Source organism: Ziziphus jujuba, chromosome 7 (genome assembly GCF_031755915.1).
Source record: "Ziziphus jujuba cultivar Dongzao chromosome 7, ASM3175591v1".
In the NCBI taxonomy this organism is placed as follows: Eukaryota; Viridiplantae; Streptophyta; class Magnoliopsida; order Rosales; family Rhamnaceae; genus Ziziphus; species Ziziphus jujuba.
In genome coordinates, this window is record NC_083385.1 from 9,038,684 (window position 1) to 9,065,386 (window position 26,703).

At 35.6% G+C, this 26,703-nt stretch overlaps 6 protein-coding genes across 8 annotated transcripts; 2 read left to right on the forward strand and 4 right to left on the reverse strand.

The window, feature by feature from the left end:
- Positions 1-2,816: 2,816 nt before the first annotated feature.
- Positions 2,817-5,284, forward strand: LOC107407267 (ammonium transporter 2 member 3-like). The gene is given in 3 exon segments (XM_048478785.2): positions 2,817-3,692; positions 3,776-4,061; positions 4,191-5,284. Coding segments are annotated over 3 exon segments (1,548 nt in total). The 5' UTR covers positions 2,817-2,975; the 3' UTR covers positions 4,736-5,284.
- A 105-nt stretch (positions 5,285-5,389) lies between these two features.
- On the reverse strand, positions 5,390-8,657 carry LOC107407270 (bifunctional nuclease 2). The gene is made up of 9 exons (XM_016014531.4): positions 8,181-8,657; positions 7,878-8,063; positions 7,708-7,760; positions 7,556-7,612; positions 6,548-6,613; positions 6,387-6,458; positions 6,163-6,272; positions 5,988-6,079; positions 5,390-5,856 (listed from the first exon to the last, which is right to left on the reverse strand). The coding sequence occupies exons 1-9, from the start codon at positions 8,452-8,454 to the stop codon at positions 5,804-5,806; spliced, it is 963 nt and encodes a 320-aa protein (XP_015870017.1). The 5' UTR covers positions 8,455-8,657; the 3' UTR covers positions 5,390-5,803.
- Positions 8,658-8,861: 204 nt separating this feature from the next.
- Positions 8,862-12,308, reverse strand: LOC107407269 (ankyrin repeat domain-containing protein, chloroplastic). Its single transcript, XM_016014530.4, has 7 exons — positions 11,506-12,308; positions 11,016-11,092; positions 10,678-10,776; positions 10,464-10,562; positions 9,998-10,096; positions 9,813-9,911; positions 8,862-9,321 (listed from the first exon to the last, which is right to left on the reverse strand). The coding sequence occupies exons 1-7, from the start codon at positions 12,224-12,226 to the stop codon at positions 9,223-9,225; spliced, it is 1,293 nt and encodes a 430-aa protein (XP_015870016.2). The 5' UTR covers positions 12,227-12,308; the 3' UTR covers positions 8,862-9,222.
- Positions 12,309-12,942: 634 nt separating this feature from the next.
- Positions 12,943-16,030, reverse strand: LOC107408932 (serine/arginine-rich splicing factor SR45a). The gene is made up of 8 exons (XM_048478784.2): positions 15,881-16,030; positions 15,768-15,787; positions 14,888-15,022; positions 14,715-14,738; positions 14,499-14,598; positions 14,213-14,362; positions 13,572-13,641; positions 12,943-13,466 (listed from the first exon to the last, which is right to left on the reverse strand). The coding sequence occupies exons 1-8, from the start codon at positions 15,881-15,883 to the stop codon at positions 13,258-13,260; spliced, it is 711 nt and encodes a 236-aa protein (XP_048334741.2). The 5' UTR covers positions 15,884-16,030; the 3' UTR covers positions 12,943-13,257.
- A 242-nt stretch (positions 16,031-16,272) lies between these two features.
- Positions 16,273-18,458, forward strand: LOC107409730 (pentatricopeptide repeat-containing protein CRR2, chloroplastic-like). Its single transcript, XM_016017156.4, has one exon. It carries the CDS (start codon positions 16,675-16,677, stop codon positions 18,274-18,276), a length of 1,602 nt encoding a protein of 533 aa, XP_015872642.2. The 5' UTR covers positions 16,273-16,674; the 3' UTR covers positions 18,277-18,458.
- Positions 18,459-18,904: 446 nt separating this feature from the next.
- Positions 18,905-25,479, reverse strand: LOC107405791 (phospholipase D delta). Of its 3 annotated transcripts, none has more exons than XM_016012873.4 (11): positions 25,355-25,479; positions 23,833-24,813; positions 23,412-23,528; positions 23,064-23,258; positions 22,218-22,559; positions 21,999-22,067; positions 21,751-21,898; positions 21,085-21,233; positions 20,471-20,626; positions 19,943-20,143; positions 18,905-19,401 (listed from the first exon to the last, which is right to left on the reverse strand). In XM_016012873.4, exons 2-11 carry the CDS (start codon positions 24,781-24,783, stop codon positions 19,105-19,107), a joined length of 2,625 nt encoding a protein of 874 aa, XP_015868359.1. In that variant the 5' UTR covers positions 24,784-24,813; positions 25,355-25,479; the 3' UTR covers positions 18,905-19,104. The 3 variants fall into 3 exon arrangements, with proteins under 3 accessions (XP_015868359.1, XP_015868360.1, XP_060674819.1); XM_016012874.4 differs by lacking the exon at positions 25,355-25,479 and adding an exon at positions 24,974-25,274; XM_060818836.1 differs by lacking the exon at positions 25,355-25,479 and having other exon boundaries at positions 23,833-25,274.
- Positions 25,480-26,703: the final 1,224 nt, after the last annotated feature.

Genomic DNA, 26,703 nt, shown 5'->3' on the forward strand with positions numbered 1-26,703 from the left:
AAACTTATTCCTAATCAACTTGAAAAACAAGAAGAAGGATCTTCCCATGATAACTGTTTAACTTCAATTCAAAAAATCAAACTTCGAAAATGGCACATAAAAATCACAATAATCATTAAAAACTTTCAATTAACGATACATAATATATATATATATATATATGTATAAATATTTTCTATTTATTTATATTCACAAATATATGATATATGATGATGAAACTGTTATAATAATCATGGAATGTAAACTATTATATAATAAAAATATAGCATTTGTTTTTTCATATACCATGAAAGAAAAAAGTATAAGCAAACAACTTAACTTTTTAGAATGCATTTTAATTTTTTATGGCAAAAAAAAAAAAGAATAACGAGAAAACTAAATGAATAAAACAAATGCAAAAGTAAATAAAACATTGGAAAAAATGGAACCTTATTTATGGTAAAACAGACATACTACAGAAGTATGCTGGAATGCCATTTCATGTTCCATGAATAGCAAAGGCCATTCGTGTAAAAATTAGTAATTTTTTTTTTTTTATTAGATCTGGGATCTTCTAAATTTTTAATTAAATATGCTTTAATTGTAATTTTACAAACTATCACGTATAAATTAAGTCACCTCACTGTCACCTCACTGCTTCATTCTACATGTTTTCACAGTAATTCATTAAAAAAAAATAGCTTATTAGATTCTACTTTTTAAATATGATGAAAAAGGGTTAATTTTGATATAAAAAAAGTTAAAAAGATTTTCAATGAATCTACCTCTCTAGCGATACCATCCCCAACATATTATTCAGTATGATCATTGTACTCTTATCAATAATCGCGTTACAAATATCTCATTTTATATTCATCTATTTTTTTAAACTTCAAGTACCTTTTTGGTCCATCCACTTTACGATTTTTATATTTTGATTTTGCTTTATAACTATTGCTAAAATAATTACAAATAGGCAATACTTTTTTAATTTTTGCTTAGAAGTGAGAACGAATAGGCAATATTTGTGAAAGTAGCTAGCTAGCTGTACATTTGGAAATTCCTATATATTGTATACATAGTTGTGAAGTAGTAATTCCTTTGTAAATCCTAATGAAATGCCTATATATTCCAAAACAAATAGCTTATACGCGCAATTTGTCTTTCCACATTGACACGGTCTTTGGCTTAAATTGTTAAGGAGACGTACCATGTGAAGTCCTCATGTCATGATTTATTACTGTTGTCATATAAGTTATATAAAGTATGTATAGATATTACTTCCCAACTCAGAATTATACCGTATGTTTTACTAGGTGTCATATTGTACAAAGCCTCATCAATATGTGAATGAAATGTATGTCTGCATTATTCAATTCTCTGAATTCTTTAAAAATTTCAAGACCATTTGCAATGCAGCACCGGACAAGATTTTAACAAACCGTTAGAACCAGAAACAAGTATTGTGTTAGCAAAAATGAAGACCCCAACATACATTACAGATTTAATACCTGTCATGAGATATATCATACATATAGATTTGGAGGCACTATTCTGTATATTATTAATACTTGTTAAGTAGTGATTAACATTTCAATTCGATAGAATTTATACTCTATGCTCTTTTAATTTTATAACTATATATATATACCGCTTATGCTTCGGCTTCCATTAACAATATTTTATAATTAAGTGTATAATTAATTTTAAATCCATACACTTATATTCACAATAATATTTTCAAAGTTTTAGTATTAGAAATATACTGCTTATCCCACTCAAAAAAAAAAAAAAAAAATTCAATTCCCGCCTTAAGTATTGAAGCATTTGGTTTTGAAGTTAATCCTATTGTTATGTCTCGGTTCTTACGCCTACCAAGTGCAATGTTAAAACGCTGGATCATTGTTGAAGATATGGTATTTAGCCCCAGCCGAAGGCTTCTGCAAAATCTGGAATCTGTATATATAGCTGTTGGCAACTAAGAGACAGAACACAGATGCAATTAAAAAAAATAAATTAATTATTTTTTAACTCATTTATAGAAATAAGTTTTGATCCTTATTGCATTAAGTGTATAGAAATACATTATAATATGTTTTTCTTAAAACCATGTTAACATGAATTGTGGATAATATATAGTTTCTCTGGATAATATATTATCAATAATCATGGCATTTGGAGTTCATCAATTGTTTTTTAATTTCAATTTTTATTGAAGAACCTTTTTTTTTTTTATCGTGTAAAAATAAAAAAAATAAAAAAGAAGAGACAAAAATCAAAAACAAAATGCATGCATGTCCAATCATCGAAAGAGCTCCCAATTTATCTGCACGTAAGTCCAATAAATACCTTACTTATAGCATTCTCTGGCTCCAGCTAATAAATTCATCAGAAACAAAAATTAAATAAATAAATAAATAAATAAAATTAAAATTAAAAAAAAATAAATAATAAAAAATAAAAATAAATAAAAACCAATAGAGTTTGTTAGAAGTAATGCGGCGGAATGACGATTTTATGTTTCATGAATAATAAAGGCCATTCGTCTACTAAATTATTTTTTTTTTAGACTTGGGATTCATCTAAGATTTTTAAGTATGCTTTGCTTGTCGTAATTTTACCAAACAGTCACCTACAAAGTCACCTCACTGCTTCATTCTATATATTTTCCACAGGTATTTGTTAAAAAAATAAAAATAAAAATTATTGGATTCTTTTTTTTATTTATTTTAAAGTGATGAAAAATGGTTAATTGGATTTAAGAATGTAAAAGAATTTCAATGAATCTATACATCCAGCAATAACATCGAACATAATGTTTTAGTATCATTGACACCAATGAAACAAAGGAGGAGATTATTCCAATGCTCCACCGAAACAAAACTCCAAAACCTAACACTCTTTTATATTGAAATCCCAACCAAGCTACAACAAAATTTTAATACTCCAAAGATTCTTAAAATTATTTTCCTTTGTTTCTCTCTCGCAAAGTCTCAATGAATCAAACCAATTATAACCTGAGTATTACTTTACCAGAGGGTCTTTTACCAGACCCAGCATCTCCAGAATGGCTTTCCAAAGCAGACAATGCATGGCAACTCACAGCAACCACCATGGTTGGAGTTCAGAGCGTTCCTGGGCTTATAATCTTGTATGGAAGCATGGTGAAGAAGAAATGGGCTGTTAACTCTGCATTCATGGCCCTTTATGCCTTTGCAGTGGTCCTCGTTTGTTGGGTCCTGTGGGCCCACCACATGTCTTTTGGTGACAAACTCTGTTCCATAGTGGGGAAGCCCGGTTTGGCCGTGACAAAAAAGTTTCTGCTGCGACAATTTAAATATGGCTATATACCAATGGCTGACTTTGTGTATTATGAATTTGTTTTCGCTGCAATTACTGTTATATTGCTTGCAGGTTCTTTGCTTGGGAGGATGAATTTCTATGCTTGGATGTGGTTTGTGCCTCTTTGGCTCACCTTCTGTTACACTGTTGGAGCTTTCAGTGTTTGGGGTGACGGTTTTCTTGAGAAATATATTATTGACTATGCTGGTGGATATGTGATCCATCTTTCTTCTGGTGTTGCTGGTTTTGTTGCTGCGTATTGGGTAAGTGTTACATGCACATCAAAATCAAAATCCTTTTAGATGGATCATAAATTTATTTGAAAAATATGCGCTCCAAGAAAAATGATTGATTGGCAATGCAATGTCTTTGTCAAAGTTGCACTGAAATTTCTTAGTTTGTGGATTGCATGCCTGATTTTCTGATTGGATGATATGGGGTGGTGATCAAATAGGTGGGACCAAGGCAGACACATGACAGGCAACATTTCCCTCCTAACAACATAATTCACATGTTAGCAGGAGCAGGATTTCTATGGCTGGGATGGACTGGTTTCAATGGTGGATCTCCATTTGCAGCAAATGAGATTGCGTCATTAGCCATTCTCAACACCCATATATGCACTGCTACCAGCCTCTTAGTATGGGTTTCTTTAGATATGGTCGTTTACAGGAAAAGCTCTGTTATTGGTGCCGTACAGGGGATGATCACTGGTCTTGTCTGCATCACACCTGGTGCAGGTTAGTTAATTTTTCATACAATCTGTTATCTGAAAACTGCACAAACTTGGGGAAGATTTGATGAAAAAATGTTATACTTTGTTTCAATAATAACGGGAAGACGAAGATTACTAACATATACGTGGGCAGGGATTGTGGAACCATGGGCGGCAATAATAATGGGAGTCTTATCAGGTTGGATACCTTGGTATACCATGATGGTTTTACACAGAAGATCAGCATTCTTCCAAAGTGTGGATGACACATTGGGAGTCTTCCACACACACGCGGTAGCTGGTTTTCTTGGGGGAATTCTCTCTGGCATCTTTGCCAAACCCAACGTCTTAGAGATGATGTATGGTACAGCCAACCCTCACGGTCCTGGCTTATTTTATAGCATCCTTGATGGGAAACTAAAGGATGGCCTCAAACAAATGGGGTACCAGCTTGTTGGAGCAGCTTTTATAACAATATGGAATGCCGTCGTTACTAGCCTTATTTGTTTCTTGATTAGTTTCATCGTTGATCTTCGGATGAGCGAGGAGGATCTTGAGATTGGTGACGATGCTGTGCACGGTGAAGAAGTCTATGCTCTGTGGGGAGACGGCGAGAGAATGCCTGGCTCACTTCGTTGGAACATGCCTCAGAGAATACCCTCCATTTGCATGCGAAACCGTTTATCAAATCTTCAATAAGTTGCAGATTTGGCAGATGGCAAGAAGTTCTCAAGCTCACTAAATTGACACAAACGTCGGGAAATCCCAGCATCTTCCTGCAGCACCATCAGAATTCGCATAGGATGTTAAATTTTCTCCTGAGCAGCCACAACCATAGTTGTTCTCTCCCTCCTCCCTTATTCAAAGAATGCAGCAGCACTCGTTGCTGCAGCTTTAATTCAATTCTGGTAAATTCTTGCATGAGTACATGATATAATTATGTTATATTCTCACCCTATGTTCCTAACCACCTACCTATTTTAATAGGTTACTGAAAAACGCAGAACAAATTAAAAGGAAAAACAAAAGCTTTTAAAACCATCCAATCAATATTATAAAAAACAAAAAATAAAAAAATAAAAATCCTGTAACCAGAGAGATTAATCTGGCCCGGTAACAAGTTCACGCATTTTCAAGCCAACCATATTATCCCTTTTAAGACTATCCAATTTTTTTATATGAAAATGGAAGTGTATATTTATCAGTAAAAAGTAAATAGTGCCACCTTCCATATACTGTAACTCGGCATACTCGTTTTAAAAATCAAATATTCAACTTTCACCAACAAAGTGAACAGCTGTGGTAAATATAAAAATAACGTAGATTGTGAGCTCAAAATTAGCAGAACTTGCATTGCATAAAACATCATAATGTATCATTTCCATAGATTGTGCATTCGTTTGTATGTACAACGAGAAACTTGCGTATAACACCGAAGATAATGTAACGTGTAGACAGGTTCTTACTTTCTTTTTCTCCACGCACCATCTCCTAATAATTACAAACTGTGGATGTACAGAAAAGAAATCAATCCTCTCTACGGCTATAACAATTCAACTTAATATACGATTTTACATTTACATACACTGAAGCAATACTTCTGGAAGTAGCTGTACATAAATTGTTTTGGAAGTTTCTAAAGTTGCATGAAGGCATTCCTTCAACTTGGACATTTGTAAATCCTAATGAAATTCTATCCCAAAACAAAATGGCCTATACACACAAGCTGCAAGATATCAGAAGTAGAAAACCTCAAATTATACTTGGCTAGTGTTCATGGATAGACTCTCGTAGCCTCTGCAATTTGTCATTCCACATGGCTGCAGGATAGCAAGCACCACGCAATTTGAATGAAATTGATAATAAATTTTTAAAGGTATTTTATTAGTATTCAATCAGATTCAGTAGATAGATATAATATGTGTGGTCATCAAGTAAAAATGGAATATACCTGCGTCTTTGTATCTTTCCTCTTTGACAGCTAGATTGATATTATTCACCAAATCAAGTTCCTTGGCTAAAATGTCTGGACCATCTGCAGCACTGGACAAAATGTTACAAATAGTTAGACCCAGAAAGAAGTAATGTTAGCAAAAACGAAGACCTCAACATATGGACTCAAATACCTGTCAAGAGATACATCATAAGTAGATTTTGTATTACGTGCTCTACCCATTCCATAACTGAATCTGATAGCATCTGTCACGACAATTTGTTTATTGACATATATTGGTGCCTGCCAAAAGCAAATTTCCATTAATCTAATTGCACAAAGAAAAATTATAGCTATCTGGAATATTTTAAATCAACTTTAAGTCACTGACATTTTACATTGAAAAGACCCATATACCTTGCATCTATTTGCCACATTTATTGCATCCGAGGGGCGTGCGTCCACACTTAGAATGTCATTTTTCCCTGGCTGCAGATAATAAGAACCTTGATTTAAGTGCAAAGAAATTTCACCAAGTTGCTTTACTTTTCCATGAAGACCAACACATATGATTTTACCTTGCTAAAAAACAATCTGGCGAAGTAAGTATTAACAACTCTTTCTGTAATTTTCACCATATTCACCTGTAATTGAAGAGAGGAAAAGAATAAGGAAAAAGTAAACATAGAATAACTCAATGGTTTTACAGGATTTTCACTTGACATAAGCGCAGTTATCAATATACAGTTTATAATTTGAGTGAGATAGTATTAATTCTAAAGACGCTTATTTCCAAATCAGATAACAGAATGTTCTATTTTTAACCAACTCAATCTTACTGCCTAGCTTACAATGGTTTCCAGATGTACAGCTACATCTAGAGAATTACAAGAATCAACCAATGACACTAAAATACCAATAAGATAATCAATATGCATAAAAAGATTCTCTTTTGGGAGAATTTAGAAAGAGAGACAGAGAAGCTAAGAAAAAAGCAATAACAAAATCCCAAGGACAATAGTATAATAAAAGTACTTGCATAAATATATAATCAACATTAACATAGTTCAGGTGAAATATTTGAGGAAATGCCACAGAACTATCAAGGCATTAAAAGCTTTTCCAGATGCTTTACATATTAAATTCAAATTGTTCTTGTTTCAATTACTCAGGACATATAGGTATAACGAGAGTTTATGGCCCTACAACAGGAAATCTCAACAAACACGATAGGTACATGGGGGGAAGCTCCCAATATATTCACAATCAAAAATGCATTTGAATTAAGGCTGCTAAAGAGGAGATTCCACAAGGAGGTTCATGCAGTACCCGTCCTCATACCATTAAAAGTTAATGAAGTACAGGTAGAAACTGTAACATCAAGTATATCTTATCATTGTGCTACCTACTACCTTCCTTTATTTGTTTCCAAAATTTTCAAATCGTAGATCCTCCTTCCTTACAAAAACTTTTTTTTTCTTAAGAGATGCAATCAAAATGAATAACTTATTGTGGAAAGTGGTTATTAAAAAGCAAGCCTTCAAATATGTAATGTACTAGTAAATGGGAAGAAAAAAGCATCATACTTGATAGCCAAGCTTATCCACAAGATTCCTAAGGAACTGGAACTGGTCCGGAGAATCCTGCAGCAAGATTCATAAATTGTTATCACTTTTCAAACTAAAAGATCAAATAACACCATAAAGTAAATTATGAATAGCTATAAAATCAAATTTACCCCATTTTCATCTCCCCATTGAGCATCTACGAGTTTTTCAATAGCAAACTCGCCTGCAATTCGTAGCATATAATTACAACTACAACTACGCTATTTCAGATATTGCCCAAAATTAGATAAATTGCAGAGATAAATTGCTGAGAAAAAAAGTTTTTTCATGCTTTATATACCTACAACGATCGGCAGAAGAAAGTCTCCATCGCAAGAAATCTTGAGAAACATTGTGGGACTCTGGAAGCGCCGAAGAAATCCCTGTCCTACCGTATTCCCTGTAAAGGGAAACGATTTACCAGAAGACTTCCATTTCATATCTTCAGAAAATCCTCGCCTCCGCATATGGTGGTGCGAGATAGTTTCTGCACTAATCCAACAAAACAGAAACTTGAGGCATATATATATATATATATATATATATACATATATAAATAGAGAGTGAGAGAGAAAGAGAGGAAGAGATTGGAGAGAGATATAACCTGAAAGGAGGAGGGTAGCTTCGAGATAGTCATGGTGGTGATCATCGCCATTGCTGGATCTGGAGCCAAAGCTACCATGAGAAGAAGATTTGCAACGAATGACGACAGATTCGAGTCCACGAAACCGTTTGGCTCTGAAACCTAATCGAACCGTGGAGTTCAAGGAACATGAAGAGGCAGGCGAAGAACACGGGATCGAACGGCTGGCATTTGCTTGATCCGTTACAGTCCTCAAACCGGAGGCTGTACGGACACACAATTGAGCTCCGAGCATTTTTTTTTTTTTTTTTCTTTTTGATACGTGCGGTTATGGCGACGGAGACAGAAACAGAGAGCGAAGAGGACCTTAAGACTTGGAGGCTTAGCTACTACTACTCAGCTGAACCGGAAACGAGGAAGCACAATGTTGTTGTTATCGTCAAACTCACTTTTCGCTCATGGCGCTTTCATTTATTTATTGAAAATTTAATTACTTTTTAAGTAAAGCATACATTTCTGTCTATTGCAAAAATAATAACAATAAAAATATGTAACTTCCATGTATTCTCCTTACAAAACTAAGATATTCGTTTTCAACCAAAAAAAAAAAAAAAAAACTAAGATATTCGTTGTATGTCTATTTATTTATTTTTAAGATTTAGTTATTTATTTAAATTCGTGAACAAGAATTTCGAATTATGATAAAAGTAAAATAGAATTTCATCTCATATTTTATAAAATAGTCAAAATTTTCAATTGGCTTGAGTAGCCCCAAGAAAAAAAAGAAAAAAAAAATCTAATAAACATATTTGGAAGGGACATGTCACCAACAACATTCAATAATTCCAATATATTGGAATTAACTCTTTTAATAATTACAAGAGAATTGAAAGCAATTGCTTTCCGCGTCAACTTCTAGGAGAATCAGGGGGACAAAACTAGGCCGCCAGAGCAAAAACAAATAATTCTCCAGCTTTGGTATATAAAACTTGATGGTGGATCCAACCATGCTTTTTCTCATCCCATCTACTTCGACATTTACAAAGTCAATAATTGGGTTTTGTTACCGTCGCTTTGGTAGCAGTTTCAAAAGCTTAATTAGCTCACAAGTGCTTTTGTTTAGACCAGAATACAGGCAAAGATCAAGAGGGGTTAAGCCATCCTGCATCCAAACAAGTAATAGTGAATAGTGGTTTCTTATTAAATTCAAACCCTAGTCTTTGTTTATTTGCAAATAGAAGACAAAAAGAAGATGCTTGTGCATAAAGAATTGAAGCAGGCACATAACATGTGAAATTTAAATATTCTCTTTTAAAAGGTTACAGCCTATATGATTGACTATTAAAAGGAACCTTTAGTCACATATTGTAGAGATAAGTATGAAAGAAATTTTTTAATCTTTACTAACCAAAACCGTTCATTCAAAAATGCTCTTAATGGTAAATTACCAAAAACATGTCAGAAAACCTGCACTATTCATGAGCCCACACTATGTTAATATATTATTAATTGACAAGCATGCAAAATAGATCAAACAACCAGTCATCTCAAATAAAACGATAACATGAAATATTCTGAGCACGTGAAAAATGCATATCACCAAAAGATAGCTGAACTTAAAATACAGTTGATGGGGAGTTGGTCCATACGTACCCTGTTCTTCAAGGATTTATCAGCACCTTTGATCAGTAAAAGCCTCACTACGTCTGTTCTTCGGGCTTGAACAGCTAGATGTAATGGAGTCCACCCATCCTGGAAGAACAAAGTGTAAATATCTCTGATAAATCATTTAAACTGGAAAATGATTCAGCAGTGTTATAGGGAGTTATTAACCGTACATTATCCTGAAGATTTATGTCAACATTGTACAAGAGAAGAATTTTAATTGCTTGGCTGGAAGCTGTTTGAACAGCATAATGCATCAGAGTGGCCCCATCCTGTTTTCCAAAAAAAGAGAAGATTTTCAGTTAGACAAAACGAGAGTATATTAAAGAGTCTAATATGTGAAAACCATAAAAAGGTAGAGCAGGAAAGAAAAACTTTTTTACAAAAAAAAGTAATCGGATGTTGGTAAGTTATAGTTGAAACAGAATCCTTCTTTGCTAATTGTTGTAATATCACTAACAAATAGCCATATAACTAAGTATGATTTTAGCAAACAATGGCAGAAAAAGTATTCTCAGGACGAGTTCACATAACAAGATTAGCCATATCAAAAATTGGCACTTTAAAAACATGTCTTAATAGAAAACTTTTACCAACTTCATAAATTATTAGGAAACTAGGATTGGTAAATTTACTCACTTTATCACGAACAAATGGATTTGCTGACTCCCTCAAAAGATAATTTGTAATGGCCTGCTTTTTGCCAATTATTGCTTTGTGAAGAGCAGTCCAACCATCCTGGAAAACAAGTAATTAAAGCTCAAAATTAGAAAAACAAGAATCACAGTAGTAAAACAACAAATATCCGAAATATAACTGTGCAATTTAGGAGGTAGTAACTCCATAGATAGACCTTATCCACTGCATTGATATCAGCATTATGTCGCAACACAGCATCCACAAGATAAAATTCTCCTGAAGCAGCAAGAGTATGCAAAGGTAGCCATTTACCCTGAAAAAGGTTTATTCAATACTTACAAATGGACTTGCCGTTCTAAAGTGATTGTAAAAAATCTAAGGAGCAGTAATATCCGGCCAACAGTTTCTAGAATCATATAAAATAACCAAAAACACAATTAGAAAGCAGAAACAATTCAGATGGACCTCAATTCTACGAAAAATAAACAGTTTTGAACAAGAACATAATAACTACCAAGAACAACAGATGGTCATTAAACACTAAAAACTTACAGAGGTAGCCGTTTTCAGATCAGGTATCCGCTTATTTAGAAGAACTTTTTCCTCTTTCGAAAACAACTTTCTGGGACCTATTTAATCAAGCATTAAATAAGTTAGTTGGTTCCCTTCTTAATCATATTTCCAATATAAAAACCAACCTAGGAAATGTTCAAATCCAAATTAGGAAATGTTCTATCACTTTGCGTTTAATCAAGAGAAAATGGGTAAAACTTCTCCGTCCAAAACACAAAAAAAAGAACTTAAACAATACAGAAAACCAAATAAATCACGGTAAAAAATAAAAAATAAAAAAAAAATCACATCTATAAGTAGAAAACAACTAATAAAAATAAGGTATAGACTCAAACCAGTTGCTTCTCTGTTCTTTCGCAACTCTACGAGGTAGCAAACTACACTACAACTTTACACAGTTTTGTTACTTTAATGGAAATTAGAAAACTTTCAGAATTCTACAAAATAATTCAAAAAGTTAAAAGAGTACCTTCTGATTTCTTGTCTAAAGGAACATAGTTCCCACTATTAAAGAACTCCGTAACATCATCCAGACCCTTTCCATAAACCGCCCACCTTGGATTCTTAGGCGTTACACGCCCACTTGAAGACCCATTACTTTCACTCACTTTCTCCTCAACCCCTTTTTCAAAACTCGAAGGATTATCCAAAACAAGCGGTTTCAGCTGCGCCAATTTGGCCTCTCTGTAAGTCAAGTAGTCCTCCAAATTCACATTCCGCAAAGGGGTCAACCCTTTTCTCTTCTTCTCGAACCGCGTACGGAATTGCAGCTCTTGAGCAATTTTGCGCCTCTCTTTCTTCGTTATACTAATCTCAGCTTGGACCTCCCTCCACTTTTCTGGGACCAAATTCTCAGCCTTAATTTCTGCACCACCATTCTTGGATTTGGTTTTACTCGCATCGAAACTACTACTGGATTCAACGTCGTCTTTGAGAAATGGGTCGTCAAATGCGCCTTCTTCGAAGACTACGCAATCGCCGATAACATAGTCTTCTTCAACATCATCGTCTTGGACGGAGTGAGAGGGTTGGAAAGAGGGCGAGAAGGCATAGATTTTTGGTGGGAATTTGAGGGAAGTTGGGTTTGAGAACTTGCAGGATATGGTGGATAAAGAGAAAGGAGTTGCAGGAAGGCAGGAGAAGATATTGGACGCTTGCCCTTGCGGGTTCAGCAAAGCTGAGGGTGGCATGGTTCCGCAAAACAAAGCCAGCAGTAGCACCTCAGCCTCAGCTCGGCCAGCAATTGCAATTGTTTGTGCGTATTTTATTATTACTGTTTATTTTATGAGCCATATCCGTATTAATTTATTTACCAAAAAAAAAAAAATATATATATATATATATATCCGTATTAATTTATGAAATTATGCGTCATATGATTTTTTTTTTTTTTCCGGTAATAAAATTTCCCTTATGATTATGCAAATAAACGTCTGGTGTTATTTTCACCATAAAAAAAAAAAAAAAAAAAAAAAAAAAAAAAAAAAAAGAAAAACCTGGCATTACATTTGGGGCTCTTTGGGGGAAGCTGAATCCAAAATTTGGGGATCATAGGCCCGTTCAATATGCAACGTCTGGATCGAGAGTCTGAGGCCCATTAGGTATTCGAGCCCAATGGTCTTTTTTTTTTCTTGTTTTTCTTTTTTTCTGGATCAAAAAATTAAATAGAAAAAAAAAACACCACTTTATTTTCAACTAGAAACTATTAATCGCAGACCAAGCGACAACCGCGCCATCCCTTGTCAGAGATGTGTAAATTACAAAAAGATCATTTCGTAAAAACCTTTGGATGTTGCCCAACTTCCTTTCTAATTATACCGATAACCGAAGTATTACTAAGCTTTTGCAAACGCACTTGATCGTGTCGAAAGTAGTTAAGTGGCAGTATTTAATTGAAAACAGAAGAGGAGTAATCAGCCCCTTTTTATAAGTATTAGAAACATTAAAAGAAAGCGTGCAAAGACCAATTTAAACCAAGTCTGATAGAGACTACTAACTGCCTTAACCAAACCAAGCCACGAAATGTACTAACATCGTTCAAAACCAGCAACCATACTACTTCATACAAGCAATCTAACACTAAAAACAAAACAGCGCTTCAAACGAAAGAGAATTACTACTAACAACAAACTCCTGATTCCTGAACCACAATCGTCATTGTTGCCATAGAGCTTCCCAGGCTTCACACATTCTTCCTGAAACAAAATCATCATAGCCAGCCTCACCTAGAGCCTCTAACATACTTTCTTTCTGGGCTACCATACGGTGAATGAAGTGGTGACCTGGACCTGTCCCTTCTTGACCTTCCACCATGGGGAGAATAATCACGGCCTCCTCTGTAAGGTGACCGTCTTGGAGACCTACGATAGCCATAATCATCACGACCCAAGCCTCCACGATATCTACCACGATCACGATCACCTCGATAGCCTTTTCACCAATGTATTATATAATATAAGCATAAATTATACTGAAAGGTACATAAAACCACATAAAACTTCTACTCCATTACAGTCAGAAGTATATTAAGCATACCGTAGTCTCTAGTACTTTTCAACCCAAGATAGTGCCCTGGTGTTGGAGTCCTTGGACGTTTCCTCCGGGACTGAAAAATGAATAAAACATCTCAATCCCTAGATAATTGCATTGCACAACTTCAAAATGAACCATTGCAGGAGTCATTGGGAAAAAAAAAAAAAAAAAAAAAAGCAAAACAGGGATATATTTTACATGTAAAACCACTTAAAGATCATTTTGTTAATTAATCATATTTTAAATTTGCAGAAACTTCAGCATAAAATAAAAACAAAGGGGGGAATCGGCTACAAAAACAAGAAAACTATGTCCAGGCACATATGACCAGTGTCATGAAATGAATGCCAGGTATGAGATACCATAGAAGTCTGATTAGAAAGTTGTTGGTAATGTCCGTTGATTAGTTGAGAGTTGAAAGTGAATGCTGAAGTTGTATAGTTGTTGTGCTATATAGTTGCTATGTTTAGTTGATCAGACGCATTTGTAAAGCTGTTTTAAGCTTGCCATTGATCAAGTTGCCATTGCTGCCAACAAAGCTGACACAAGGTATTCTGAATATAACCAGAACCTCCAAGTCAAGAAGAGATAGAATACCACCCAATATTATTAAACCTATGCTAATCAAGGCAAAACAACAATACCCTCTCCACAGTTATGTATCTGCCTTCTAGGACTGACTGGTTGAGATACTTAATGCACCGCTCTGCATCCTCAACACTGTCCATTGTAACAAATGCAAAACCACGGGAAATACGTGTACGAGGCTCCACCACAAGAAAGCATGAAGCAACCTGAAAGACAAAAAAGTAATCACTAAATACAGATTTGGAACATAGACAACCATTCCACAAGAAATGATCCAAAAAAAAAAAATCTCAAAGAAGACACATTACAAAGCAGAGGGATAAAAGAAAAGCCATCACAGACCTTGCCCTCCTTATTGAAGTGGTCTTCAAGGTCCCTTTCTGTAACCCTTGTAGAAAGTCCTGTCACATAAAGTGTATTTCCAGGGTTTAAATCCTCACCCCTGCAACAAAACAATGAAAAACTAAATAAGCATCTAAATCACAAAGCACACTTGAAAAAATTTCAGACAATGACCGGAAAAAGCTACTGAAAACAAGAACGAAGGTTCAAACCAACCTGCCATGACTTCTGGACCTTGATCTGCAGCAAAAACACCAACCATCCATTAAAAAAATAAAAAAAGAACAAGAAGAAGACTGGGAGTTTTTACGTGGCAGGGAAGCTAAAAGCTAAGCTAACAATGGAATTGTTATAATTAAACAATGTAAAGAATGTTCAAGAAAAAGTACCTGCCACGACTTCTGGACCGTGACCGAGGCCTGGGCCTCGACCAGGATCTGGATCTAGACCGAGGCCTAGACCTAGACCTGGACCTGGATCTTGATCTAGACTGAGCTCTCCATGGAGAAGCAGATCGTGAATATCTGATACATCAAGAGTTATATATCATCAAAATTCCATAGATGAACAATATAAATCAAGACAAAAGATTTAATTGAAAAATCTTTTTCGATCTCATAATACATGAAGAACCTTTGTAAAAACATATTAGCAGTACATGCTCCAACACACTTCCCTTTGTCACATTAATTTATTTCAAAGTTTCAAGAATGGTACCTAAATGCCCAAAAAGATTAAGTACAAAACAAACTTTCCCAAATGAAACACATAAAAATCACATGATAAACATTTCCTCCTGATTTGAGTACGGTATTTCAAAAACAGTATTTCCCACCCTTCAAGGGTGTCCCAAATTCTAATATCTCCAAAATCCTAATTTTTTTCCATCTTGAACGAAAAACCAACTACAAAATCCAACATAAAGCATACAACAGCTATTGGATGAAAACAACTTTGAGGGTAAATAACAACAATTCCAGTTGGACGTGATTACTCATAACGCCCCAATAAATCCCTCACATGGGCATATACCATAGCGCATAATTAAACCAAAGTCTTTCTTGTTAAATCAAAACATACGTCCTAACCGAAATTCCAGTAAAACATACTCGACCACAGCCAATATTCCAAAAGATTTACATAACAAATCCTTATGCATCGCACAATAAACGCAAAATTCAACATCATATATCAACAATTCGCAAATAAGAACTTCCCCAAAAAAAAAAAAAAAAAATCCAACATAAACATATGAGATCCATAGCTTACCTTTTACGAGGAGACTCCGCCTGCAAGTAATGAAAACCGCAATTAACTTAGTTTCCATGAAGAATATATCTACAGAGAGAGATAGATAGAAAGGAGGGAGACGGACGGGTTACCATTTTCTGAAGCAAAGGCGAGGGCGTAACCCTAGAGTAGCAAAATCGGAAAATTAGGGTTTTTCACCAACAGACCATTCAACAAGTCGTCGAGTCGCACCGCTTAGACCCCTGAGATAATGCCCCCTTTTGTTTTGTATTTTGACTTTTTGGTGATGCGGAAATTGTGTATATATCATACATGTAGCAATCTGATGCGGTATTGATTAAATTCATCTCTGTGGGTTCGCATTGCCTTGCCACATGTCATTTTCTAGGGCATTCTTATAAAGATGGTGACGACGACGTCGTTTAGAACAACAAAGGGACCATTTTTTTATTGTTTTTTTCTTTTATAAAAGGGACATATTGGCATTTTGATAGATCATTTTTACTGTATTTTCAGACTTTTAGGTTCTATTTTTTATTCTTCAACAGAGTCAAAAACACATCTTTGTAGTATTGCTATTACATCATCTTTTATTTATTTATTTTTAAAAAAAATCAACAATACTGGTATGTACGATACGTTTGCATATTGATGTACATTTGGAAAAGTTACTGAGAAAGAAACTCAAAAAGCTTCGGCTGCATTTGACTTTGGAGAAAATGATTGAAGGCTGAAGCAAAGCAATGTCTGACGCTAATTTATAGAAAGGGCCTTCCTGTCCAGAAAATTAGTGGTTTGTATATATATATATATATATATATAGGAAGGAGGGCAGAGAGGATGAAAATCTTCGAAGGCACATGTGATTTACATGTTGGGAATTTGTGGTAAAAATCTTTTAAGAGTTTTCAATTAATGGTAATTTATGGTGCTTCTACTGAAGACCAAAATGCATGGCTTATTCGGTCGGTGCGCAGAGCTTCTGGTATCAAGGAGAAAGTGGGACACGTTGGGATCGTTTCCATTTTTGTTTGCTGCGAGAATCTGCACGGGACATCATTGTAGAGACTCGTATGATTATACGTATTTGTTAGAGCAATGTAAAAGTAAGAAATCTGTTAAAAAAGTGCATGCCCAGATAGTTATTGGAGGTTATGAGCAAAACCCATTTGTTGCTGCAAAGCTGGTGGGGAAGTACGTTGAGTATGATTCGAACATGGAAGTTGCAAGCAAGGTGTTTGATAGTTTGTTGGACAGAGATGTTTTTGTGTGGAATATGGTAATCCAAGGTTACGCAAATTTGGGTCCTTTTGAGGAAGCTCTAGATTTGTATCACCAAATGCGGCTAAGTGGCTTATCCGCAAACCGTTATACTTACCCTTTTGTTTTGAAGGCTTGTGGTGCTATGAAAGATGGAAACAAAGGTCAGCTTGTCCATGGCCATGTTGTGAAATTAGGGCTTGACTCGGATTTGTTTGTTGCCAATGCTCTTATAGCTTCCTATGCCAAGTGTAAGGATGTTGTGATTTCCAGAAAAGTGTTTGATAATATTCTTGAGAAAGACATTATTAGTTGGAATTCCATGATTTCAGGGTATACTGTTAATGGACATGTGGATGAAGCTCTCATGCTTTTCCCTGCCATGCTGCAGGGTCATACCACATGCTTGCCTGACCATGCCACTCTTGTTAGCACTCTTCCTGCTTGTGTTCAAGCATCAGCCATCCATGTAGGCTTTTGGATTCATTCTTACGTCATAAAATCTGGCATGGAAGTTGAATCTGCTTTAGGCAGCGGTCTCATTTCAATGTATGCAAACTGTGGACGAGTGAGCATCGCAAGAGAAGTTTTCGTTCGAATCAAAGATAAAAACGCAGTGGCATGGAGTGCAATGATAAGATGTTATGGAATGCATGGGTATGCAGATGAAGCACTCCAGATGTATTCACAGCTGTTAGAGTCTGGCATACACCCGGATGAGGTTATATTTTTATGTTTATTATCCGCATGTAGTCATGCAGGCATGGTAGCAAAAGGATGGGAAATTTTCAAGGAAATGGATGATTATGGAATACAGAAAAATGATAATCACTATGCTTGCATGGTTGATCTCTTAGGAAGGGCTGGGTTTCTTGACCAGGCAGTTGAGTTTATTGAAAGCATGCCTGTGCAGCCAGGGAAAGATGTATATGGTGCGTTGCTTGGTGCCTGTAGAATACATAATAACATAGAACTAGCTGAAGAAGCTGCAAAGAAGCTGTTGATCTTGGACCCTGACAATGCTGGACGGTATGTTATTCTGGCAAAGATGTATGAAGATGCGGGGCGGTGGGAAGATGCAGCTAGAGTGAGGACTGCGGTGAGAGAGAACAAAGTTAGGAAACTAACCGGATGTAGTTCAATCGAGGTGAATTGCATTCATCATACATTTGGAGTAGATGATATGTCTCACCCGTTAACCGACCAGATTTTCATCACATTGGAAAGATTGGACAGGATAATGGAAGAAGAAATAGTAATAGTCTGACAACGCCATTGTGGCCTCAAATCAGGCGAATGGCACAGATGCTAAGCTTGAAATTTGCAACGTAGTTGAGGAAGAAGAAAATGTTATTAATCATTGTCACTGCTAATTCGTAAAAGCCATGTTGTATTGCAATTATGTAACTTTGCACTATTAAATTCAATTCATTCTTTTACTATTTATTATCCTTATTACTTTTAAATTTGGCCTTCCATGTTTTATGCTTAATATTTTACATTATCATATATATTTTCTTCTTCTCAGATTGTCGATGGCATCCCTCTTTTGGATTTCCTCTCAATTCCATTTTGAAGAGAGCCTCCGGAGGGCTTTTTTTTTTTTTTTTTTCCTTTTTTTTTTTGTTCGTTTGTTTTTTTTTTTTTTTTTTTTTGGGGGGGGGGGGGGGGGGGGGGGGTGGCGCGGGGCCGGAGAAAGTAGCTTTAGTTGAGCTCTAGTTGAAAATCACTTTTCAGTACTGTAAATTAGCCATTCAATTGCAGACTCGTTTGAAAATGGGACGGAATTGACAAAACGAAAATTTTTAACCATACTAATTGGGAACCAATCTCCAAGCAATTTAAGCTTGACCACCATGCATCACTCCAGGTGGCAGATAAAAAACCAACCAAGATTTGTAACTACACACCCACCAAATGCCATCCTTTCCATTATGTCTGCACAACAGTACATAATTCAAATTTACAGACCTTAACCAATGAGAGATGAAAAAATAACCAATAAACAACTCCAAATCCTTTCATCTAAAAACCTTCTATACATGACACAACCAGTTTATTTACCGATCATGTATGAACATTAAGTATTGAGAGATTATGTGGTAAGGAGATCGGGAATCGTTGCGGAATGAACACCAAGTACTTTACCACCAACATCTGGGAAATTCTCTTGTTGAGGTAGTAGACTTACTTTACCATCAGCATCAACTTGCAGAGGATATTTCAGAAGGTGGCCCTGCAATAGTGTAAATTCCTCAGATGTGAATCTCCTCCAGTTATCTTCTGCAATCCCATTCACCTTCTTCACACATTCTAAACTCTCGGGTTCTTTGAAACTTCCATCTAACATCCCAAGATGCTCTGCCCAAAGTGACATTCTATATCCATATACCTGCATAAACAGAATATTAGACGTATTATTGGAAATGATACTACCAGGTTTGTAGTCAATATTTTCTTTCTGCATCGCGTTGTGAAAATTTTGAGATTGTGTATCGCAATTAAACAAATTTACCAATGTTAGAATGCTATAATAGACAAAATTGAAGAGTAGCATATTTCTGATGTCATCAATAGATTCTAAGTTTTCAAAGGTGATGAACTCAGCTTCAGCTCAGAACTAAAAACAAGAATAGGCTTCTGCAATGAGACTTCTCAAAATGCTTTTCAACTCATTTTAAAGGGTAAAGGCAGTAATTATTAAGAACTGAGTGAAATAACATTCTACTCCTGTAATGTCTTGTATATGATTATATCCCCATTGCTAACCCCTTCCCCAAAAAAGAAAAAGAAAAACATAAACGTAAAAGAATTTAGTAGAATTTAACTGACTTGTCTTTTATATATCCTCTTCTGCAAGAGCAAAGGACAAGGTCCAAGTCATATAAGCTTTCTAAAAGAGAAATGCCTTGTAAGAAAAGCATATGACAAACCTGCCCACGTGGATGCCTTCTCTTTTCTGCCCAAGTGTGATGGGGTTGATATGCACCCATAGCTATCTCAGTATCTTTTGTACCGGCCATGGATCTTTGGTTGATATTGGCAGATCCCACCATTACATATTCATCATCTATTATCATACCCTTGGCATGAACATAAATCATAAATCTCTGAAATTTTTGTGCATCAGAGACCTGCAAAGAATTTCAAGAATAATAATCAACAGTCATAAGTTTCGTGCATATTAAAATGAAATATTTTTTATTATTAGAGATATACAAACACTATTACTATTAGGAAACAGGATTTCAGATTTAAGTGGATCTACAGTCAAAAATTGAGGTCAAATTATGAAACTTCTTAGCCATTGTAGTAAGGGACCCACCGTTCAAATGAACCAAAGAAAACCAGATAATTTCCATAATGTGTAAGAACTTGGTAAAGAATTCATACACTTCACATAATTATTTGAATTGATTATTTATACAATTTTTGGTAAAGGATTATTTGTAAACACTCACCGCAGTACCATTAGCAGCACTTGATAGTTCGTCAGAGATTGCTTCCCTGTTACCAAGGCAATAAAAATTTAGGTAATCTTGAGGATGCAGGCCTGAAAGCTGCTTAGACTTCAGTTCTTGTGCAACAATACTGTACATCATTTGCATTGTCTGGGCCTGTAGAATGCAAATATGCACGATTCAAGGAAGGGGAGGGAAAAAAATTTTTAAAAAATAAAAAAAGATGAAGAAGAAGAAAACAAACAAACAAACAAATTAAAAAAAAAAAGAAATTCTAGCTTTTAGTCTTATTTAATTATGTATGCTTTAACTAAAGACTTAAATTACGAAGGTACTAAATGAACATATTACCTATTATGGAGAAATAAAATAATGGATGACTCTATTATACATTTAAATCCAATCAATAATTTTCAAGGAACTCAGTCCTGATGACCAGCAGCAACTTGAAGGTGAATTAGCCCAAAAAGACGCAAATCCATTGATTTTTCTAAGATTATTATCCATTATGAAGAACAAACTGGAAATCTGTACGAATATTCTGTGTTCCAGCCAAAAAGAAAAAAAAAAAGGAGTCTAGTTTGGATAAATTAAAATATTAGATAACTGCATACCTGCCAGTAGAGTATTTCTTGCACGGTAGCAGATTTTGGATCACCTTCAGGCCACATGGGTATGACAATATACACTGCAAATCTCTCATTAGCTTTAATTTTGCTAGCAATCTTCAATGCTAATTCCATTGGAATAAGATTATCAACTCCTGCTCATACCAAGAGATATTGAGACAAATGACTTGCAGTGATTAGGATAAAATGAATAAAGAAAAATGTCGTCCATGACAACAATCTGTGATTTATTTGCCCATATACATGTCAAAGATGTGAATGCAAATAAAAGACAACTAGGTATAATAGCATCTTTTTTCAATTTTCAAGGAGAGTTAAGTAAGCAACATAACAGTAATGACAGGATAAGTTGTAAGTTGTGTATATACATTTCTATTAAGTTTATTCGACTATGTATAGATGCATTATCAAATGAAGTAACCAATGAAAACAATTACTTATCATTCTTAAAAAAATGGATTTTTCGACATAAAATTTGCAATTTGGTCCAACTAGAGGACAACTTCATGTTAAAATATAAAGGTTTTTTCCAAGTGCGGTAGAAACCAAAGACGTCAAGCACTATTTTGCATGAAAATATTTAACATTATCTGTTATCGAACAACATAAATCTTCACTCCAGACACTGCAGTAAAAGATTGCCATATCTACCTGCATTTTTGTAATCTGGCCACGCATATGATGATCCAAGAAAGTACTGATTTTCGATATATATGAAATGCTGAGCAGATCTGATTGCCTGGATGTATCCTGTTTGAATGCTTTTATCTATTACCTGATCCTTCGCACATATAAGGTTCTGCAGTTGCAATAAAGAGACATCAGTGTCTTAAAAATTTGAAGAGGTACAGATATAAATAAGGAAATATACAAATAAAGAAAAAGGTCAATAGGAAAACCTGGTGTGCAGCTGCATCAACATTTCTGGGAAATCCCCTTACTGATCCTGAATCAATGGACCGCAAAATCTACAAAAGCAAGATAACCATCTTGGACTTGATAATCTTGGCTTTTGAAAAAGCAACTAAAAGAACTATTTAAGTCCTTTAAGAGCATAAACAACTACAGGAAAAAAAAAGTAAAAATTTCACTAAAACAAAAATCTTCTCCTATCCAACCTGAACATGCCAAGTTTCAGGGTCATCTTCCCCGGCCACCCATAATCGCCTATCATCTTCAGGAATAACTGTGCCGTACTTGGTAACAAATTGGGCACTATCCTCCTTTGAACCAGATTTGGAACTGGGAAGAGCAGGACTTAGTATCCACGAGATACGTTCTATTTTTATCAAAGCATCATCATGCCAGTGAGACACCCTTTTAAAACGTAGTCCAAACTCTGTCCATTTTGTTGCTTTCCTCCAACGCTGCTCAAAGTTTAAAAGAACATCATATGCAGCAGGCCCATCAATTCGACTATGCAAGTCATGCCATGGTTGCCTAGGAGCTTTGGTTCCAGCCTAGAACAGAAAATAATTCGAAAAGATAAAAGAGTGGAAAATAGTGTTACATATAACATCCAAAATAGATTTCAAGTAGAAACTCTACTCTTTCTTTGTTTTCCATACCAAGCACATAAATGGAATCATTAGTGAGCTTCAGTTACACAAACTTGCTACACATATTTGTCTTTGCCCAAGTGGTACAAGAAATAAGAGTAAAGTAATAATGCATGGCCATTATAAACTAGTCTATGAGAGACTGTAACATGACTATGCATACAAGCATAATATCAATTCACTTGAACATGCATTATGGACTTGAATACTTAATCGTAAATGCAAACAAGCGCCTATTAACAGTATTCCCAAGCAAGGTATTGCATATACCAAGTTATACAAGTAAAATGGCAGATGAGTCAAATATTTTTTGAAAGCGTAGTTCATATCACAGTGGAAAAGAGAAAAGTATGTTATAGAAAAACGATGTAAAAGATTGACTGAACTGATTGGCCAACAACTTACAGAAAATGTAGGATTATGGAAATCATCTTGATATACGGTGTTAAGATCACGAAATAACCGATGCTCGGGCGTGTCATAACGACCATCACAAAGATCGAGACCTCCTAGAAATGCAGTTATCTTGCGGTCATTCCCATATGCTTGTGTGTCCACAAGAACACATTTTTGATGATGTGTAAAGATGGTTCCAACAATCTGTACAGAATCCACAAAGCAAATAAAATTCAGCAAGTTTATCATCTCAAAACCAGAAAAGATATAAACATTATTATGACCATCATAAGAAACAGATTGCATAATAATTTATCATTACAAACAGATTGCAAAGATGATTGAAACAAAGCATGCCTGCTGTTTGAAATAGCTGAGCCTACTGCTGGCATAACGAGGCGCCAGTACACAAGTTACCGACGAATGCTTGAAAAACTTCCGGGTTTCTTCATCATGCGTCTGCATCACGCCCTCCTGCACCCAAATATAAATTAGACAACATCACTTCACACTTTATGAATCAATTTCCAAATCCTCACTTTTGCAATCAGCACAACAACCATTGCAGTGCACACTATAGGCTACTGCAAAAGTATAAGTCAAAAAAGATAATGCACCCTGATCCCCAAAAGCATTGCAGGGCAACAAGATCAGTGAAACAATCAAAGTAGGTCAAAAGAATAAAAAAATAATGCCCCACAAAAGACCCACATCAAAAAAGCATTTCAAATAAACAAACAATAAAATTCATAGACCAATTCAGGTTAAGAATTGTGACCGTATTGATAAAGTATTTGTCATGGGAAGTCTTATCGTCCCAGATCAACAACAAGACCCGAACACCTTCTTCCGACTTATACTTGAGCAATTCACCGAGAGTCAAATCCCCACCTCTCGGCAATGGCCTCGTCGGCTCTCTGACCAGCTTCACCTTGTGGAAAACCGACCAACCCACAATGTAAATCAAGTGATGGGCCTCCGAAATCGCATAGCAGATATCTTCCCAACACTTCTCGTGCCCAAAAAACTTCCCCCCATCCAATTCAATGTTCGGTAGCATCCCATCCGGCACATGAGCATCTTGATACAACCTCACTGAGCTTCCCTTCCTCAACGGCAAGTACGTGTTCCTCACGCCCTTGTGCTCGGGATCGCCGGCGATGCCGTGCTTGTAAGCCGGGTTCTTATCCACGGGCGTGAATGTCATATGGATCCGAATGGCGGTGTTGGACTTGGGCGGATTTCCGGACGACCCGAGAATCGGAACCCACCTGGAAATAGGCTCTCCGGAGGCGATTTCCTTGGCAGAGACTTTGGCGGTGCCGATCAACTGTGCGCCGAAGAAGTCGTCGTCTTTGACCTGGAACTCGAGGTCAGCTACAGGGTGCGCCAATGGGATTATGAAGTGCTCTTCCCACTTAGGGTTCTGGGCATTCTTAATGACGCGCGTGCGAGCGACGGTGGCTTGAGGTACGCAAACGGTGACGTATGGGTCGCTGGTGATGATCCTCCGGCTGTGGTGGTGAATCTTGTGGTCTACTCCTCTTTTTCCGCCGTGGGGATCATCATCAGTGTGGTCCGAGGAACCGTGGAATTTGATAGTGTCACAGGCAGTGAAGCAACGGCGTAAATGCTCGGAGACAAGGTCCATATTGGGCAAACTCCGGGCTTCAATGATTTCGAGGTCGAGGTCACCATGGAGATAAACAGGCTGCTCAGCATCGGCCATTGAAAGAGGCTTTAACTGAGCTTAACCACCCTTGAAAAAAAAAAAAAAAAAGAATTCAAACGAAATCCACAATTTATATAAATGGAAAACGGGGAAAACGAAGAGATAGAAGAAAGGAATAGTAGGAGGTGGGTTCTGATTGCTTTTTGGTAACGAAAACAGGGATTACGATTGAAGAATTGAATAATACCAAACACGTTCAAAAGGGTGTTGTTGGGGTTTTTGGGTCTCTGTTTGCTTGCAGCAGAGGAGTTTCAGAAAAGCTCGTGGCGCTCTTTGGTTATGCTTAAATTTACTTTTTGAAAAATTAAACAAATTAATTAAAAATAAGGCGGGTTTCGAATTCTGCAAATCTTGAGGCAGACGAGGATGATTAAAAAACAAATTTAAAAAATATAATATATATATAGATATATATATATATATATATATATAACTTAACCCATTGAAGAGAACGAAACCATTTTTAATTTTTCGGAGTCAAAAACATGAAAATGATTGAAATGAAGACAATAAATACGATAGAGATTAGGGACAGATGGGAAAAAGTTGGTGGAACATAGTTACAGACATTGTCATCACTGTGTCGGCGCCCGTTACAAGCTAACAAGTCATTAAACTTTGATTTCTCTTTTTATTTTATTTTTTATTTTTTTTTTAATTTTGGATTTTTTCTTGCCAATCTGGGAAGTGGAATGGAAAAACGTTGGGCAACTTTTCAGCACATTGTGAAACACATGACCTGCTGACCCGGTGACCAGTCACGTGCACGAGTAATTTTTTCATGTGGACCCTACATCATTCTTCACGTAAGATACCAAAGTCTGCATGTTTCTTTTGTTTGGATAAAATTAAAAGTCTCGGAAAGATTATCTATCTCGGGCGTCGAATTTATTTTAGTGAATTTTTAAATCTTGGAAAAAAGATTTTAATTCTATAATTACAAAAAAGAAGCAGTGTGTGGGGTTGGACAATAATTTGGCATGGACCCCTCCATTTGTAAGTTTGATTGCAATCTTCAGTTTCCAGGTTGTCTTTAAAAATTCAATAATATTTGCAGTTTGCCGAAAATTGAAAATTGAAAAATCTCTCTTGGGATTCTCATTCTTAGCCTCCTTCTGAAGATTCTCCAAAACAATCATATCTCAGAACACCAAATATGGGTTGGAAAGTTAGTCATGCTCATTATCTTTTACTGTGTCTAAATTTATTGATTTAATTTTTCTCAGAATATACCAATCCTTGAAAGTCCAACTGGAGAAAAGGTACATTTATCTAATAACCAACAAAGAAGAAAGAGGATAGCAGATAAAGTTGGAAGGAAAAATAGTTGGGGTTTGCTTGTGGTTGAGGAGATGGATTGAAAATGGTGCTTTTTCTCTTTTCCTGCTTGTGGTAGACTCAACTTTGGTGGTACATAACAGATATTGTTATGGGAAATTTTATTGGTAAAGTGGTACTTATATTTATCAATTTTAGAATATAGAATAAATAAAACAAAGTGAGATTTTTGAATGAAAGAGGGATAAAATTGAGTAGTGGATAGGAGATAAAGAGAAGGATCAGATTGACAGTTAAAATGTCAAAGTGCCATTAATTCTATTTGAAAGTTTATGTCTCATCTTTATCATTTATTTTATAAAAGTAGTCTCCATCTTTGCGCTATGATGGAAATTAGATGGGTCCTTTGCATCAACCATTAAGAAAAATTATTCTATTCCTAAGGGGAAAAAAAACAAAAGAAAAAGAAAAAAAAAAAAAAGCATTATTATTCAACCCCATCATGAAATATTGACATATTGTCAATTTCATAATCAATCCATGGTTCGAATTACAACAAAAAGTTATCATCAATGGACCATTCAGATAGTAATAATCTATTTTGAAAAAAAAAAATAGTAATAATCTCTAGAGTTTAAT